Here is an 18,662-nt window from a genome sequence, read left to right as displayed (position 1 = left end):
AGTATCATACTACATTTTTTTATACATATGCAAAAAATAAAAAATAAAATAAAAAATAATTAATTGACAGGTGTCAAATTTTAATTGGGTACAACAAGAGGTGCACCATAGATGTAAGATTATATGGACCAAATTTAAAATTTATTAAAAGTAGAAGGACTAAAATTGGACCATTAAATAAAAAAATAATAAAATTAAAATATCGGATCAAAATTACATATATATATATATATATATTCTTTTTCTTTGCATCCAAACAGGGGGTCGGCCCGTGCAGTGTTGAATCCTTTTAATTATTTTACTTGACAAAGTAGATCAACACCCAACCTAAATTTACAAGTATAAAGTGTGAACAATAAGAAACCCAAAAATACAAATAATTACACGTGTCAAGACCCCATTTGTTTCTCATGAATGGTTCTCTCTTATAAAATTGCAAAAGTTAGGAGTTTTAGGCCACCTTTTTTCATATTTTCTTCCTTTTGAAACTGTTCCAACTCTAACCTAATTGTGTAACCACACTCTCCAACCCTCCCATCTCTCTTCTCTTTATACCACCTTTTTATTGTATTTATGGGGTTATACAAAAAGCTAAAATCCTTAAATCCCACTTCATACAAAAGTGCTTTTTCTCTTTCTTTCTGTTGGGGATCTTCCCAAAATTTAGCCACACAAGCTTATTAAGAATAACATCTTATTAAGCTTTTTGTGTCTTAGAAGTGATTATGGTGGAAAATATGTCACCTGCAAGAGATACGGTTGCGTTTTTTAACCATATGGAGCTTCATGATCGTCCACGCTCGTTTGCTGGGTTGTCTCCTACACTCGGCCAGCTTCTAAAACGCCTCGGCGACGTGCGGAGGGACGCCAACGGAGATGGCAATGAGACACCGGTATGTGTCTTAAGTTTGTTGATTACCATGTTTTAATTTCTTAAACCTTCCTTTCATTAGTAAGCTTTTAAATGTATAGTCGATATTAGAACATGGCTAAGGTTTAAAGTGAGTTTGGTTTATAAGCTTAATCCAAGAAATAGTAGCCAAATCTTGAAGAAACTACTCAACTTTAAATTCCTTAACACTTCTGTTTGTTAGTAAGCTCTGACATCATGTCAAAACTAGAACATGGTTCAAGTTTAGATTGCGTTTCGCTTATAAGCTTAATCCTCGATTAGAGAAATGGTAACCAAATCTTGAAGAACCTATAGAATCGTAGACTATTACCATTCTATTGGGACCTATCTTTCTTAAATTTCATATTATAGGTTAATTAGGTTTTTTTAAAAAAAAAGATCTGCTATCTTATCCAAACTATATGTTCGAATTGTTTTATTATTATTATTATTAAAATTTCTATAAGGTGATGGATTAAGATAAATTTATGGAATTAATGTGGTTAATTATGTTGCTTAACAGGTCCATCAGGTAGTGGACATGAACGGCGCGAGCTTAGAGCCGAGGTGTTTGCCTTTCATGCTTTCCTTCAACAATCTCACATACAGCGTCAAAGTTCGCCGTAAGATCAGTTTCTCGTCGGTTTTTCATCACCGGGGGAACAGACTCGGCGGTTCTCCGGCCGACGAGACAGTCGTCGGCGACAGTTTATTCACGAAAACAAAGACTCTGTTGAACAACATCTCCGGCGAGGCTCGAGAAGGCGAGATTATGGCCGTTCTCGGAGCGAGTGGCTCGGGAAAATCGACGCTGATTGATGCACTGGCTAATAGAATTGCCAAAGGAAGCTTGAAAGGAACTGTGACGTTAAACGGCGAGGTGTTGGAATCAAGATTGTTGAAGGTAATTTCTGCTTATGTAATGCAAGATGATCTCCTTTTCCCGATGCTCACGGTGGAAGAAACTCTGATGTTTTCGGCTGAGTTTCGATTGCCTCGAACGCTTTCGAAATCGAAGAAGAAACTGCGAGTTCAAGCGTTGATTGATCAGTTAGGACTACGAAACGCAGCGAAAACTGTCATTGGAGACGAAGGACACCGCGGAGTTTCTGGTGGAGAGCGGCGGCGAGTCTCGATCGGAATCGACATTATCCACGATCCGATCATTCTCTTCCTTGACGAGCCGACGTCCGGACTCGATTCAACTAGTGCGTTCATGGTGGTGAAAGTTCTCCAGAGGATTGCTCAAAGCGGAAGCATCGTCGTTATGTCCGTACACCAGCCGAGTTATCGGATTCTTGGATTGTTAGATCGGTTATTGTTCCTCTCTCGTGGACAAACCGTTTACAGTGGCTCTCCGGCGAATCTTCCTCTGTATTTTGCAGAGTTCGGCCATCCGATACCGGAAAACGAGAACCGGACGGAGTTCGCTCTCGATCGGATTCGAGAACTCGAAGGCTCTCCGGGAGGAACGAAGAGCTTGGTTGAATTTCAAAAATCATGGCAGAGTATGAAGAATATTCCAAAATCAGAATCAGATCACCAGAACATGTCGTTAAAAGAAGCAATAAGCGCAAGCATTTCAAGAGGCAAATTAGTTTCCGGCGCAACAAACAACGACGCAAGCCCTAATTCCATGGTTCCAAACTTCGCAAATCCATTCTGGATAGAAATGGCGGTTTTATCAAAACGATCAATACTAAACTCCCGCCGTATGCCAGAACTCTTCGGAATCCGACTCGGCGCCGTTCTTGTTACCGGATTCATTCTGGCTACCATGTTTTGGCAACTCGATAACTCACCAAAAGGAGTTCAAGAACGGCTAGGGTTCTTCGCTTTCGCCATGTCTACAACCTTCTACACCTGCGCCGATGCTCTTCCAGTTTTTCTACAAGAACGGTACATTTTCATGAGAGAAACAGCCTACAACGCATATCGAAGATCCTCCTACGTTCTCTCTCATTCTCTAGTAGCCTTACCGGCGCTGATCTTCCTGTCCTTAGCCTTTGCAGCAACAACATTTTGGGCCGTCGGACTAGACGGCGGAATTTCAGGTTTCTTGTTCTACTTTCTGATCATTTTCGCTGCGTTTTGGGCTGGAAGTTCATTCGTAACCTTCCTTTCGGGAGTAGTACCTCACGTAATGCTTGGATACACCATTGTCGTAGCAATTTTGGCGTATTTCCTTCTCTTCAGCGGATTCTTCATCACACGCGATCGAATTCCAGGTTACTGGATCTGGTTCCATTACCTTTCGCTGGTGAAATATCCGTATGAAGCAGTTTTACAAAACGAATTTGAGAATCCGACGAAATGCTTCGTTAGAGGAGTGCAGATCTTCGACAATACGCCGCTGGGAATGGTGCCGGCGGCCATGAAATTGAAGCTTCTGGAGAATCTGAGCAAGACTTTGGGGATGAAGATAACGAGATCGACTTGCTTGACGACGGGATCTGACATTTTGCAACAGCAAGGAGTAATGGATTTGAGTAAGTGGAATTGTTTGCTTGTGACGGTGGCTTGGGGATTCTTGTTCAGGATTCTCTTCTACTTTTCGCTTCTCATTGGAAGTAAGAACAAGAGAAGATGAACATGATTGATTTAAATTCACTATTGTGATTCTGTTCTATTTTGTTTGCATTTTCTTTTATGTGGTCTTTTTTTCAATTTTTAATTTTTAAATTTATCGTCAAATTTTAAGGCTGTGAAACATTGAAATAACTGTTATTAAAATGTTAATCTCCAATATATTCTTTTTTTTTTAATTATTTATTTATAATTTTCATGGTAAAATTTTGTTTTTGGTCTTTTCATCTTTGGACGAAAGTAGTCATTTTAGCTTTTTGTACGGATGATCCATTATCTAACCATCTGCTTACATTAAAGCTCACTATCGCAGTCTATCGTGTTAAGGGTATGGTCATATCAATTGTAGCCCTATTGCGATGGTCGTTTCTATCGAGATCTTCATGTTTTCATATTGTGATGTAGTGGAGAAAAATAAAGATTGCGATAAACATGACTTTCACGTTAGGATTACAATAGACATGGTCATGTATAAAACGATAAAACGCAGTAGTGTCCTATGACATAAGCAAAAAGTTAGATTTCATTTGTTTTTTTAGAGACGAGTTGAGAATGAGTCATTTGTACAAAAACTTTTAATCATTTAGTGTTTTGAAAGATTGTTAAGATTTAATGGAATTTATTTTATAGTAAATCAATAAAGCAATTAGGGACCCAATATTTATAATTTTCAGAAATTATAAATTAATAACAAAATCGTTAAAATAGGTTTTTGGGTTTCAATATTTGGATTAAAAACAGAGGAAAAAGAAGAGAATATCAAATGTTTGATTCATAATTGTGATAAATATATAAGCTTTCATTGCAAACCATATATTCATAAACAAACAGAGAATTTAAACATAATTTCACTCAATGATAAAAACAACACTTAATTTTAGTAACTGATGTAAACAGTGATTTGCAGCAAAGTCTCTACACCATCAGTTTCATGTTGGTTGGTTCCTGGAAGAGTCTTCACATTAGCATACCCTTTTGCATTTACATATTTCCCTGTGCCTCCCATGATTGCCAAATGAGACTCCGACACGGCCGTCCGATGAACGCCGAAGAAGCTCAAGCTGTCGACGTAATGGCCGCTCTCAAACATTGTTGTGAATGCCATTGTTTGACTGTTCCCATCTTCCGAGCTCACAATGTAAAACCCTTGTGCTTTTCCAATCAAGCCAGAACCCAACTCGTGTCCTTCCGTGAGCTCGTCGTCGATCACCGTCATCGTCCCGAACATGAGTTGTTGTATCGACACTCCGGATGGGAGCTGCCCAGCATTAACAGATGGAAAACCGAGCTGACCGTTGTTTCCACCACCATTGCTGTTTTGCAACAAAGGGGATGCAGCTCCACCAAGGCCAATTAGAAAGGGGAGGTTGTTGTTGTTAATTAGACCACTATTTCCATTACTTTGAGGAACATTATTTCCAACTGATAAAACTGCTCCATTTGGTTTAGCAAATGGAAGTTGGCCATTAAGAGCTGGATTGTTAACTGCCCCGGTAACGGCCCGAGCCGAGGGATTCGAACCACCGAGGATGTCGTGCATGAAGAAGGTAAATGTATGATGGTAATCTTCAATTCCACCTGAACTAGGTAGAGTTGCTGAAGGTGTAGTAGCTCCTTGCCCCAAGTTTCCAGCTGAGTTAGGTAGAGTTGTTGAAGGTGTAGTAGTAGGAGTTCCTGCCCCGAGATTACCAACAGGCGTCCCGACAACACTCGAGGCTGCCGGAGTAGCAACCGGGACTTGTGGCTGCTCATCGAGAAGTCGGGCCGAGTTGGCAGAGAAACACATGAAGCAGAGGAGAAGAAGGCAGGGAATAGGTTTAGTTGAGAAAGGAAGAACTTTGGGAAATTCCATGAGAGGAAGTTGAAGGAATTAGAGGTAATAGAGCTTTTGTTTTTGGTAATGTTGATGATGGGTTTGAGGGTAATATATGTGAGATTGTATATATATATGTATGAAAGAGAATAAGCTGAAGAAATGGGAGTGGATGAAATGGAGTTGGTGAATAACTCTATGATCAATAGTGTATTGGTTTAGGTTTCAATAATTTTTTAGAAAGCATACTAAAAACAGTCTTGAAAGTTGAAAGTATATTGGTCAAGAGGATTGGCTCAACTTCCAAAACACCAGCAAAAACACACACAAAAGAAAAATATCAATCCACACCATTAAAATCCGAATTTAAATCAATTTTCATTAAATTTTTATTTTAAATACCCTAATGCGTTACTTCTAACGATTTTTTTTTTTTTTTTACAATATATTGGAGGGAGAATTCAACCTCTAACTTCGAGATTAAATACATAATAATAAATAGATACAGTAACTTTTCATATGTTCATCTCAAAAACCATCTTATTTAAGTAATTTTGAGAAAATTTTAAATGGAATCAAGTGAAATTGATACAAATCACTAAAAATTTGTCTAAATTGATTAAGTCTTTAAAGATTATGGTTAATTTTTTTTCAGGTACTATACAATTGCATGGATAAGAGATCAAACCTTTCACTTTTAAGAAAATAGGTCATGTCAATTATCGTTGATCTAAGTTCACTTTGCCTTTTAAATTGATATGATTATTGTTCAAAATTTAATTTACATAATTTCAAAGTTGAGGATTATAAATTGACATCTACCCACATATATAATAACAATAACAATAACAAAAAAGTCAAATTAGAATTTAGTTATTAAAAAAAAAATTAGTCTCTATACTTTCAAACTCTCAACTTGGTCGTAGAACTTTAAGAAAACTAACCATTTTGGTTTCTTAAAATGAATATTTTGAAAGCACAAGAACCAAAATGAATCAAGTAGTCAAAATGGAAAATTTGAAAGTATAGGAATCAAAATGAACTAAAATACGAAAATAATATTTAAACCTAATAATAATAATAAGGGAAAAGAGGTAAAGGACATTAGTTATTAAAATATTTTAGATAGAAAAGCAACATAAAAATGCTAAGTCTCTTAAATTAAAAATAAAAAACTAAGTGGAGGGGAAAATGAGGGGTAATTGTTCAGATTTGTTTAGGGTTACAAATATTGGGAGTGTTAGGTTCATAATGATTGAACAATTGGGAGAATCTTGTAGCCAAACTAAGCCTGGCTGCTGGTGAAACTCCATTCTTTCCAATAATGGACTCCAATACTGATTCACTAAGTAACTTGTTCTCTATTTTTCTCACCATTTCTTCTTGTTTTTCACCACTGCACCCATCTTTTGAGAAGCTAATCTGCATCATTTACTCCCAAAATATCACTCTTAAACCCTAAAATATACGAAACACGTCCAACCGTGTGTTTCAATTATGTTCTTAGATTTCGAAAATTTTCATTTTTTACCCACCGATGTTGAAATTTATTTTAGAAAATACAATTGGAGAGCCTTTGCAAAAGAAAAAAGAGGTTTATCTATTTATTTTTGGTTAAAATAGGATAGAAGTTGACGTTATAGCTATGTACATCTTTCACATAAATTAATGTGATAGTTAATGTATCAAAAAATATTACCTAAATGATGTTGACAATGTCTTTTGAGATGAAATAAATGGTAGCAAAGATATTTTTAAGTACAAGAGATGTGTAGTAATGTATGTAGATTTGAATCTTCAATCACAAAAGGAATTGATATAAATCAATTATGGTCGTGGTTGTCATGACAATGATAAAAATCTTCTTAATAACAATTATAGATGATGTCTCAAGTCGGAATGTGCAGTTGTTATTATTAATTTTAAAATTCAAGAGTAAAAATAAAACTTTTTGAAATTTAGTATGATAATTGAAATCCAAAGTTCAAAGTATGTTGTATAACTTTTTTTTGAAAAAATCAACATAATGAGGTAGAAAATATTAGAGTGAGAATTTACCAACACATTCAGAGGTAAGGATTATTCAAAAAGATTAGGGAATTAGCATACTACATATCTAATATTTTATAAATGTAAGGATTATTCAAAAAGATTAGGGAATTAGCATACTACATATCTAATATTTTATAAATATTCTGATATTTAGTAACATTTTATAACTAGATTTTAATAAGATTTTGAGACATTTTTAAATTGATTTTTTCTTATCTTTTAAAATAAAAAATATATCATTTTCGGATTTACTATACTTATCTTTTAAAATAAAAAATATATCATTTTCGGATTTACTATTGAGTATAAAAGAATTTTATTTTAAAATATAATTATATTGTCTCCTATCAATAAAGTTTTCGAAAAATAAAACTTTTCAAAACTTAGTAGGATAATTGAAATCCCAAAGTCCAAAGTTTTAAGGGTATTTTATATATTTAAAACAAAAAAGAGAAAAGAAAAGAAAATATTCTCTCACAATCTTGCTCCCATATTAATTCCTCTTCCTTAATTGTCCAAAAAAACATAACATAACGGGTAAGAAGTATTAATTATATATATATATATATAAATATATATTAATTAGTATAACAACTTAACCTCTAAATATGATAGAGTATATATATGGAATAGCATTAAGTGAAGCTCACTTTAGTCATATTTTAGTATCAGTGTAATTCGTTAAATAAGCATTTTTGGAAGAAAATCGGTTAATATGTTTTCTCTTTTTTTTTCCATTATTTTCAAAGATTATGTATGGGCTAGTATATAATTATTTAATAATTTTGATAATTAGTATGATTAAAGTAACTTTATTGATGTACATTTTATTTAGAAAAAATTATTCTTTTGGTCCTCAATTTAATTTTCAAGAACGTATACATCCTGTGTGTCATGTTTCAAATTGATCAAATTGATCATTTTAATCCAGAATTTTAATTTCAAGAATAAGTTTCACAACTCATTAAATTTAAATAAGAAAAATAACTGACTTGACCAAATACATACATTCTTTAAAATTCATTTAACAAAAATGTAATTTTTTTTTCATTACTTCATCATATTTAGAAGAAATAAAAAAAAATTATTCTTAAATTTGAGATTTGTTATCTATTTGGTCACTCATTTTAAAATATTGCACATTTAGTTTTTAAATTTTGAGTTCAAATTCAATTGAATTCCTAAGTGTCAAACTGTTGCAGTTTTATCTTTGAGATTTGAGTTTGTTTCAATTTGATCTTAAGTTTCAAGACTTACACTTTTAACCTAAATCACTAAATACTCATTTTTCATTTTTAGTGTTAATATTTATTAATTAACTTAAAGGAATTATAAGAACTATCAAAATTAAATGACTAATTTCAAATATAGAAAAATGAACTAAAATATTTACAAAATATCACAATCTATTAGACTATTATCGCAATCTATCTGTATCATGATAAACCTAAATAGTAGTTTATTGTAGTATATAGATTATGATATTTTATTATTATATTAAATTAATTAGTAAGTAACAACACCAATAACCCAAAATGAGTATTTAATTTTAAAAAAATCAAGTTAAAAGTTTAAATTTTGAAACATAAGGACCTAATTGAAACAAAATTCACATCCCAATAGTAAAACGTAATATTTTGAAATCTAGATACTATATTGAAAACAATCTCAAAACTTAACGTTGAAATCGAAGGATGGAATAGAAACTAAACTCAAAATTGAACGGTCAAAAAAGTTTTATGTTATTTCAAAACATATTTATTTATATCAGGGATGAATTGATGATAGATTTAATGAAAGCTTTTAATGAATAGAGAGTGAAAAATGGTACTAACCGATAAAGTGTTAGGAGGGAAATGGGTGAAAAGAATAGAAGAGGAAGGAGGGAAATTTTCATTCTTGAAGGCATCAATGAACTTTCGAATGGCTTCAGCTCCTTCATCAGTATAGATTCCCATGGATTTCCAAGCTGCTGCACAATTCTCTGCCACTTTCTCAGCGTATTCTTCACCCGTAAGTGGCAATATTAATGTCACATTTGTCAACTTCTCGAAAGGGCCTGCAAAATTTTAATCTCACACATAATCAATTTTACACTTCAATCATATTCAACTAAATTACGTCATTTGGAGCGTTAAATGGGCTATTATAACACTAGTTTGTATTTGGGTTATAAACTATTTCTGTTTGAGTAGGAATTAATAAACAAAAGAGAGAATGAAATGAATGAAAAATAGTAAATGCTATAGTAAAGACGGTTTTGAAATGGTATTTACTATACTTATAAGTTATATATAACACTATTATATTTGATGACCCAAACATGGAGTGTGATATAATAATTTACGAGATCAACTTCTAATTGGTTTTCTAAACGGGCACGATAGTGTATAATTAGCTAATCAAAACTATATGTTTAAAGTTTAAAATTCCTTAAATCGAATTATCATATCCTACTCTTCAATCAATTTTAAAATTTGAATAGTACATTTATTATTAAATTAGTAAACGTTTGTGTTCAAGGGCAAATATCACTTCGTACCTCTAAACTTTGGAGATATTATCAATTTAAACCCTAAACTAAAAAATTGTATTAATTTAAATTTTAAACTTTTGGAGGTTGTATAGATTTAAACTCTGAACTTTGGGATTTGTATCAATTCAAACCTCAAACTAATAATTATATTAATTTAAACATTGAACTTTTGTAAGTGTATCAATTTAAACCATGTACTTTCATAAATATATGGATTTAAACTTTGAACATTCATAAGTGTATCCAAATTTACGTAATTGAGAGTTTAAGTTAATACAATTATGAAAGTTTGAGTTTAAATTGATATATTTATAAAAGTTCAAGGTTTAAACTCTGTACCTTAACTTTCGTAAGTGTATCAATTTAAACCATGTACATTCATAAATATAACATTCATAAGTGTATCCAAATTTACATAATTGAGAGTTTAAATTGATATATTTATAAAAGTTCAAGGTTTAAATTGATACAATCCGCAAAGTTTAAATTTAAATTGATACAATCCGCAAAGTTTAAATGTAAATTGATACAATCAGTTTAATATTTAAATTGATACAATTATTGGTTTAGGAACAGGGTAATAAATTGATGATTTTCATTTTTATAGAGTAAGAGCTGAATTCTTAGTCAAATTTCAAATATATAAACAAGTTTTTAATAATTATTTTTTAAAAAAAAAATTGACTAATTTTTAAAAATAATGGTAGACCGTTTATAATAAAACAAAAATTTAGAGGTGGAAGATATATTTATAGACTAAAGTTTCGAACTAAAAAAAAATCAAATGATTATCAAAATTATTATAGGGTTAGGTTCGAAGTATTTTAATATTGAATTGTGAATTTTATGTTTAATAAGATTTCAAACTTTCAAATTTGAATCTAGCTCTCTGAATATACTAGATATAAAATTTTATAAGAGCCTACACAAAACTGAAAAAAATAGCTCGACTTACAAAATATATGAATTAAACTTGTAACTTAATTTAATTTAAATTTATTTAAGAAAGAACCGAAAGTACATCTTACATAACAATCATATTTGTGCATCAATTCAAATTTACTTTGGTAACGGATCATTTGTCATATTGTTTGTTTGATCTTACAAATAGAAAATTCATGTAAACATATTTGATCGTATTCGTTCAATTAACAAATTTACTTCCACAAAATCAACGATCTAGCAAGTAATTTTAAAAAGTGAAATCACCGGTACACCGGCGGCCGGCACGCGGAAATCTAGCAGTCATCTCTTACCTTCTCAAGTACAGATTACAAAAAAAAATAAAAAAATGAAATCAGTTAACTCACCAGTGACAACGTCCCTGAAGAACTCAACGGAATCCATCAACTCCGCCGCACTCTTTCCGCTCCATTTACTGGCGAGCAACGGCACAGCTTTCTCCTCCAAGTAAACACCGATCGCAGTAAATTTCACAGTATTTCCTCCGATCTCCAACGCCCTAACTCCTATACAGTTTTTCCAGAAACACATTCACATAAGGGGGGAAAAAAGCGATATAAACAATCACATTCAATCGGATCGCGGCGGAGGAAATTTGAAAATCGTACCTGCGCCGCCGAGAAATAGAGTCTTAGCGGAGGCCGGAGGTTTGATTTCCGCTGGAAATTTCACGTTCTCGACCTGAAGTCCGCCGAGATCAGCCACCAGCGCCATTGAAACCGTCCGTGAAATCTCTCGCTTTCACGATTTTGAAGAGATCTGTCGGTAGTGAAGTGGAAAATTTTGGTGTGCATTTAAAGTGTATTTATAAGGTGAGGAGCGATCACGTGCTGAACACGTGGAGAAAGCATAGCCGCGCCGCGAACCGTCGGTTGTTAGGTTCAAATGGTGGTGTATAAAGTGAACTATAATGTAAATTATTAAATGATATATGCTCATCCAATAAATATCTAAACCTTTTAATTTATGGAAATTTTATTTTGATGTATATTATTATTTTTTTTTATTAAAAAGAGATAGAAGCATCATTTGATTTAGGAATAACTAAAAAGAATAAAAGATATGATATTTCACGATTAATTCTTATATTTTCATATTTTTTGTATTATATTAGCATAACGTTTTTTTCATTTTTAAAAAATGTAGGCCAATATTTTTTTTTGTTGTTAAATTATAAATTTGGTTCTTATGGTTTGGTGAAAGTTAGAATTTAATTCAAAAAATTTTAAATATTAGAATTTAGTCTCATAATTTGATAAAACTTTATAAATACTTCCTAGAGTTTGATGAAATCTTCATAATTAGTCAATACCATAGAGACTATTTATTAGGATTTTATCAAACTATAAAAACTAAATTTTAATTATAAATCATAAGAACTGAAATTTTGACTTTCTCAAAATAATAGGGACCAAATTTATAATTTAATCTGTTTTTTTTTTAACACCTACCTCGATAAGTTACGTTCTCTTTGTTTGATTATGCATGAAAATGCTATTTGATTTTTATAGAAATAAGTAATGTTTATCTTTGTTTATGAGCTGTTTTAGAACAACAGTAAAGACAAACAGCAAAAGAACTTAAGAAAGCAATAAATCATCAAGTAAGATAGAATTCGTCCTTGTAAGGTGGTTTTTCAACTAGATCGCTAAAAATCAAAGTAAGCTAAGTCATGAGCGATAAAGTTGTTCTTGTGATTGACCAAAAGAAAGCATTTAATAGATACGAAGAGATAGAGATTGTGAATGGAATCAACAAAAGTATGAACTTCATGCTCATGCCACTTCCAATTAGTAACCATTCGATTTTTTGTTTCTGTTTCTGAAAATTAAGCATATAGACACTACTTCCACCTCCAAATTTTTTCTTTTGTTACCTACTTTTTATCAATGATTTAAAAAACCAAGCTAAATTTTGAAAACTAAAAAAAAATAGCTTTTAATAATATTTATTTTAAAAATTTGGTTAAGAATTTAATTAATATACTTAAAAACATACAAATTATTGTAAGAAATGAGAAAAAAATAGACATAATTTTAAAAAACAAAAAAACGAAAAATTATCAAATGGGATCCAAGGAATCAATTCTGGAATCAATTTTAGTGCAAAGAAAGCCTCACCAAGATAACGGTTCCGGTCAAAATAAATCAGGGTTATACATTAGTCTTACAAATATGATTTCGATACATTATTTTGATGGATATAAATTCATTGATGGGAAATTATTTTAATTAAATATATTGTTAATAATACTTATTATTGAAAATGAATATACTATTTTTAAAAGAGAAATTCTTATAAATAAAAATATATAAAAAAATTATTTTATAGTAAAAAAACTCTAAAAGTGTTTGTATTTTTAGAATTTTTATTTGCTATAACGTTTAAATATTTTTTTATATTTATAGAGACCCCTTTATTTTGTATTTGATTCGTTATACGATCTATTTAAAAACAGTATTAATCTATTAGCTAATAATTCAATGAATACTTAATTGCATTAATCTAACATATATTTATCAATAAAAATAATCAAATATATTTTTAAAAAAAGTAAAACAGAAAAATATATAACTTATTACAATCAAGAATAAGTATACTAGTTAAAAATAAACAGAAACTATTTTAAATAGTAAAACTACTGTAAATATTTTTAAATATAGTAATTTGTCATTATTTATTAATGATAAATATATAAACAATAACATTTTACTATAGTTATAAATAAGTTGGCTCATTTTACTGTATTTGAATACAACCCTTAAATAAATTACTAGTTAGTTTTAATATTATTTGATTGATTATAGAAACACATAGTTAATTAATTAAAAAATGGTATATTAAAAAATAAAACAATACGTTAGAAAAAGATGGAGAAGAAGAGAGATAAGAGGACATAAAGAAAACTCACACTTTTTGAAGGATATATAAATACCATCAATCATGGAAATAAGAGATACATGTAAATAATTTATTTTTGTGCTCAAACTTGCTAATATTGATCCAAATATGTGGATCTCTAGCCTCTAAATATTCGTTGATCTAAATTTATACATTTTACTATTAAACAACATTCACCTACTTGTTTGAAAAAGAAAGGAAAAAAACCTAAAATAAGCATGGTATAATTGGCATAATATTTGCGTTATTAACATTAAAATTAAAAGTTTGATTTCTCATCTCATATATGGTATAAAAAAATAATAATAAAATAAAATCTCAAACATTATTACTAGTGATTTGGCATTTGTATACCATTCTTCAATACTCAAGTGTATATGCCATCATGCAGGTACAAATCTTTCACAAAGTGTGTAGTTTCCTTATAGAAAAGAAAAGAAAAATCTTTATAGGGGTTGTTTGATAGCTTTCATGAAATTGGGTTGGGTGGGCTTAAACGTGCTTGATGGCTGCTTAAAAGAAAACGGTGAGTTTTACTTACCATTTTCTCTCCTCATTTCACACTCTATTTTCAAGTATTTTAATTACATTATGCTCTTTTTCTCTCTCTCTTTCCGTCATGCATTTTCATTACTCACCTCTTTCTTCTCATCTTCTCTCTTCTTTCGCCGTTCGGTTTGTCTTCTTCATCTCGTCTCTTCGTTCTCCCTCCGTCTCGAATGGGTTATATTCCTCTCAGACTTCATTCCATATTCGAATTTTCTTACTCAATGATGCATTTCTCTTATTTGGTTTCTTTGTATGTCTATTTTTTTAGATCGAGTAGATACGAACGATTTCCTAGTAGATCTAACGATATTCGGTAGATCTAACCATTTTTTGGTAGATCTAACTATTTTTTTAGTATATAAGAATGATTTTATAGTAGATCTAGTTTTTTCTGTTTAGATCTAAAAAATTTTCAAATATTTGGTTTCTCGCTGAAGATTTTTACATTGTCATCTTGATTTCCTCATATTTTATTTGTCCTTGCATGTTTAATTTTTCGATTGTTGTTGACATTGTACTTCGTCCAATTTTGGACTATTCTAATTTAGCTTTTGTTCCATTTTGGGCATCTTTTTTGCTTGCATGTTTGTGACTAACTAGGGTTTACTCTTATAAATTGTTCTTGGTCTCTTACAAATCGTTTCCATGGCTCGAATGGGTTATATTTTTCATACATTTATATTGTATTTACTTTGTCTCTATTTTTCCTTCCCTTGTTGATATCTGTTTTGTTTCCTGATTGTCTTCCATACTTTTTTCTTCCAGATTTCCTCTTGCCGCTTCAATAATAAATCATGTGTCCTTCCCTTGCCATTTTTCTTATGCTTTTCCATCAAAATTGGACGACGAGTGAATTCTTAGTAGGGGATACTAACCATATTACTGGAGCTTGGTGTGGTCAATCTACCCCAACAATAGGTCTGTTTTCTATCTTTTTTTTCCCTTGAAGCCCGATGATGATTTGTTCCAAAAATCTGCAGTCTCATATTTGAGTATGATTTCCGATTTAATTTTATTTCATTTCGATATATAGAATAAAAATGAATGCATCTCTGTTTTTCCTTATGTTTTATGGACTGCTTTGTAATTTCTTCCTTCATACATATTCAATCTATTTTGTATTCTACATCTGATGAATGGATTTTTTTTTTCTTTGTTTTGTTGAAATTTTTTTTTCAGTATTCAGCTAAATTCAATTTTCGTACATTTAAATTTAACTTCAATTTTACAAGTGTTGAAACTATTTATTTTCTTTGCTTGGAGTTGATTTGTTCCAATGAAATAGCTATATCAAATCCTGAGACCTTCTAATCTTTATTATTATGTTCATTCATATGTGAGATATTATGTTGTATTTATGTCCATTTTCAACTCAACTACTAAATTAATATTGACCTGACCATTACTTAATTTATTTATTTTTGAGTTGACTCTCTTTATTATAGGTGTATTGTACTGAACTTATTGTGGTTAGGTAGACTTAACTGTACCTAACTTTCCTCACCAACCATATCCTCTATTTATACCTGAATCCCTCCTCATATTTTTTTTTAGATTTCTCATAGCCTCCAAACTGTGTTGGTACATCCCTGCTTTAACCTTTTTATTTCAACTTTTTCTTAAACCGTTTTACATTCTCACATGTGTTGTTTGGTTGTTGCAATATATTTTCCACATCTAACTTCAACTTATTTCATCCATATAAGGTATGCTTCTTTCTTTCTTTATAATCAAAGTAAGATCTGTTGCTAATATTTTTATGTTTTTGTTAGGCCCTGAACCAATTTTTCTGCCCCCTAATTGTGGATTGTCTCAACCTTTATTCACTCCAAAAGTAATCGAATGTATGATCTATTATATTTTATTTCTACTTCAATCGTATTAATATACTTATGGTCTAACTATACTTCTTTTTCTTCCGTGTAGGGCCTAAACTAATCAAATATACCTTTCATAACTAGTTTGAGGTTCGTAAGTTTTATGTTCGGAATGATCTTTGTTATAGTCTACTGTTTGTTGAACTTGTTGGAGACTGTTTAGTTGTAATGTATTATGGTTTTGTATTTTTCACTTGTATGTTGAACTTGTTGGAGACTGTACAGTTGCGGACTTTGATTTGTTGTAAATATTTTGATGTTTTTTTTAATTTTCAATCTCTAAAATTTAATTTAGAATCCTATTTATAATTTTAATTTGGTGCATTCCATATTCATTTTATTTTATATAACAATTAATGTGAAATTAAAAAATACACTTCAAATCTGTATAGAATAAAAAATATATTTTTATTTATATAAAGAATAACTGTAAATACATAAAATTAATCTTCATTAAAATATATGTAAATACAAAAATATATATATGAATGAATTGGGACTAATTCTGAAGGAAAATTACGTATAATATTTTCTAACATGGTATAAATTTCACGACAAAGAAAGTATAAGCATAATAGTGAGAGTTAATACTTTTTCAACATAAAAAACATAGGAATAAAATCTTTTTTTAAAAAAAAGTCTTAAAATTGCTCTTTAACAAGTCTTGAAATTGCTTTTAACAGCATTCAATTTTTCAAATTTTCAATCATGATTTCTAATAGTAGAAAAAAAAAATTGCTTTTAAAAATCAAATTTTTTTTTTACTTTTTTTTATTTTTTATTTTTTATTTTTTGGATGTGAGATGACAAGGATCTTCCTAGAATTAATTTTGGGTACTTTGGTATTTTCATGTATATTTTTTTCCATTCTATAACTTTTTCCAAAATTTTAACCTTCAAATTTTGACTAAAACCACATTGTCTAAATTGTTTTATAATATGAAAGTAGTGTCTTATTTTAATATATATATATATTTTCAAACTCTTTATATTACATTTTTAGATGATATTTATTATATTAATTACACAAAGGGTTCCAAAAGGTAGAAAAATCACTTATGTACATAAGTAACCTTGAGTTACTCCATTAATAGACATGTATTACAATCCCAAAAATGGCTACCCTAATGCTGAAGGATTTTTTACTTTGTATAGAAAGGAACACTATCATCTCTCATACTAGCGTGGCCAGGCAATGTACCAACAACACTAAGAGAATTTTTTAACATGAAAAGAATCTATTATGTTTTACAAATTGTGAAGAGATTTTCCAGTTTATGTCACAAAAGAGTTGAGAAAATAGGTGTATAGCTGAAAATTAATCAACAACAAAGCAAAAAAAAAAAATTAAAAAGAAAAAAAGAATCAATCTCATTTACAAAAATTGCATCATATACCCCAACTCAACTACCCTACACCTAAACATTGACTTTCAACTTAACTTAAGTCGACTCTACACACCAAACACAAACAAAAATTACCAACTCAACTCAACTCAACTCTGCACAACAAACACAAATAATTTAACTCTCCAAATAATAATTACCAACACAACTCAACTCAACTCTTTTCTTTTATCACACACCAAACGCCCCCTTAGTTTCTAGTTTTTGAAATTTATGTTGGTTTTCTTTTTATTTTCTAGTTATGGTTTTTACTTTTTATTAAAGAAACACGTGTATTTTTAATCAAATTTTAAAAACAAAAACTATTTGAAAGTTTTTTTTTTCTCGGTTTATAAAATTTTACTTGGTTTTTTAAAAGATTAGTAGAAAAAATAGATAACATAATATAGAAATTTATGGATAAAACTAATGTTTATAAGCTTAATTTTAAAAAATCAAGGCCTCGTTTGGGAGGCGATTGAATTTTAGTTTTTTAGCTGTTGAAAATTAAACTTATTTTCTCTCGATTTCTTACGATAGTTTTTTTCTTTCTAAGTAAAAGAGTTAAATTCTTAACCAAAATTCAAAAACATTACTATTTTTGTTTTCAAAACTTAATTTTTAAACACATTGATAGGAAGTAGATAATAAAACAAAATTTTTAGAGGTGGAATAATTGTTTATAAGCTTAATTTTCAAAAACTAAAAACTAAAAATTAAAACCAAATAGTTACAAATCGAGATCTTAGTCTTTTATTTTGGTTTTTGAAAGTTAAATCTATTTCCTCCCAACTTTTTACAATAGTTTTCATTTTTCTTTAAGAAAAATATTTAAATTTTTATCCAATTTTCAAAAACAGAAAACAAATTTTTAAAACCTACTTTTTCAATTTTCAAAATTCAGCTTAGTTTTTGAAAACTTTGGTAAAAAATAGATAACAAACTAAGAAATTTAGAAATTGAATGAATATTGACTTAATTTTAAAAAACTAAAAACCAAATAGTTATCAAACAAAGCCCAAATAGTTTCATATGATAGAAACCAAATTGAACCAAAAGTTTTCACCTCTCATCTTTGAAATCGAAAGAAGCAAATGAACGCAAGACC

The 18,662-nt window shown here is 30.2% G+C and overlaps 3 protein-coding genes across 3 annotated transcripts; 1 reads left to right on the top strand and 2 right to left on the bottom strand.

Annotated features, from left to right (window-relative positions):
- The first annotated feature begins 476 nt into the window (after positions 1–476).
- LOC120080102 (ABC transporter G family member 6-like) lies at positions 477–3,660 on the top strand. The gene is made up of 2 exons (XM_039034662.1): positions 477–893; positions 1,416–3,660. Exons 1-2 carry the CDS (start codon positions 726–728, stop codon positions 3,480–3,482), a joined length of 2,235 nt encoding a protein of 744 aa, XP_038890590.1. The 5' UTR covers positions 477–725; the 3' UTR covers positions 3,483–3,660.
- Positions 3,661–4,259: 599 nt separating this feature from the next.
- On the bottom strand, positions 4,260–6,191 carry LOC120080277 (dirigent protein 25). Its single transcript, XM_039034901.1, has one exon. The coding sequence runs from the start codon at positions 5,328–5,330 to the stop codon at positions 4,356–4,358; it is 975 nt and encodes a 324-aa protein (XP_038890829.1). The 5' UTR covers positions 5,331–6,191; the 3' UTR covers positions 4,260–4,355.
- Positions 6,192–6,369: 178 nt separating this feature from the next.
- Positions 6,370–11,628, bottom strand: LOC120080278 (chalcone--flavonone isomerase). Its single transcript, XM_039034903.1, has 4 exons — positions 11,451–11,628; positions 11,190–11,348; positions 9,179–9,402; positions 6,370–6,713 (listed from the first exon to the last, which is right to left on the bottom strand). The coding sequence occupies exons 1-4, from the start codon at positions 11,554–11,556 to the stop codon at positions 6,498–6,500; spliced, it is 705 nt and encodes a 234-aa protein (XP_038890831.1). The 5' UTR covers positions 11,557–11,628; the 3' UTR covers positions 6,370–6,497.
- Positions 11,629–18,662: the final 7,034 nt, after the last annotated feature.

Source organism: Benincasa hispida, chromosome 6, assembly GCF_009727055.1.
Source record: "Benincasa hispida cultivar B227 chromosome 6, ASM972705v1, whole genome shotgun sequence".
NCBI classification, from domain to species: domain Eukaryota; kingdom Viridiplantae; phylum Streptophyta; class Magnoliopsida; order Cucurbitales; family Cucurbitaceae; genus Benincasa; species Benincasa hispida.
Note: the sequence above shows the minus strand (reverse complement) of the source record. Positions and strands in the feature narration are given on the sequence as shown.

Coding starts and splice junctions, on each gene's coding strand:
- LOC120080102 (XM_039034662.1), top strand. CDS start 726: ATGGTGGAAAATATGTCACCTGCAAGAGATACGGTTGCGTTTTTTAAC. Junction 894..1,415: donor GAGATGGCAATGAGACACCG/GTATGTGTCTTA, acceptor GTTGCTTAACAG/GTCCATCAGGTAGTGGACAT.
- LOC120080277 (XM_039034901.1), bottom strand. CDS start 5,330: ATGGAATTTCCCAAAGTTCTTCCTTTCTCAACTAAACCTATTCCCTGC.
- LOC120080278 (XM_039034903.1), bottom strand. CDS start 11,556: ATGGCGCTGGTGGCTGATCTCGGCGGACTTCAGGTCGAGAACGTGAAA. Junction 9,403..11,189: donor CTTCAGGGACGTTGTCACTG/GTGAGTTAACTG, acceptor AAAATTTTGCAG/GCCCTTTCGAGAAGTTGACA. Junction 6,714..9,178: donor TCCCTCCTAACACTTTATCG/GTTAGTACCATT, acceptor TAAATGATGCAG/ATTAGCTTCTCAAAAGATGG.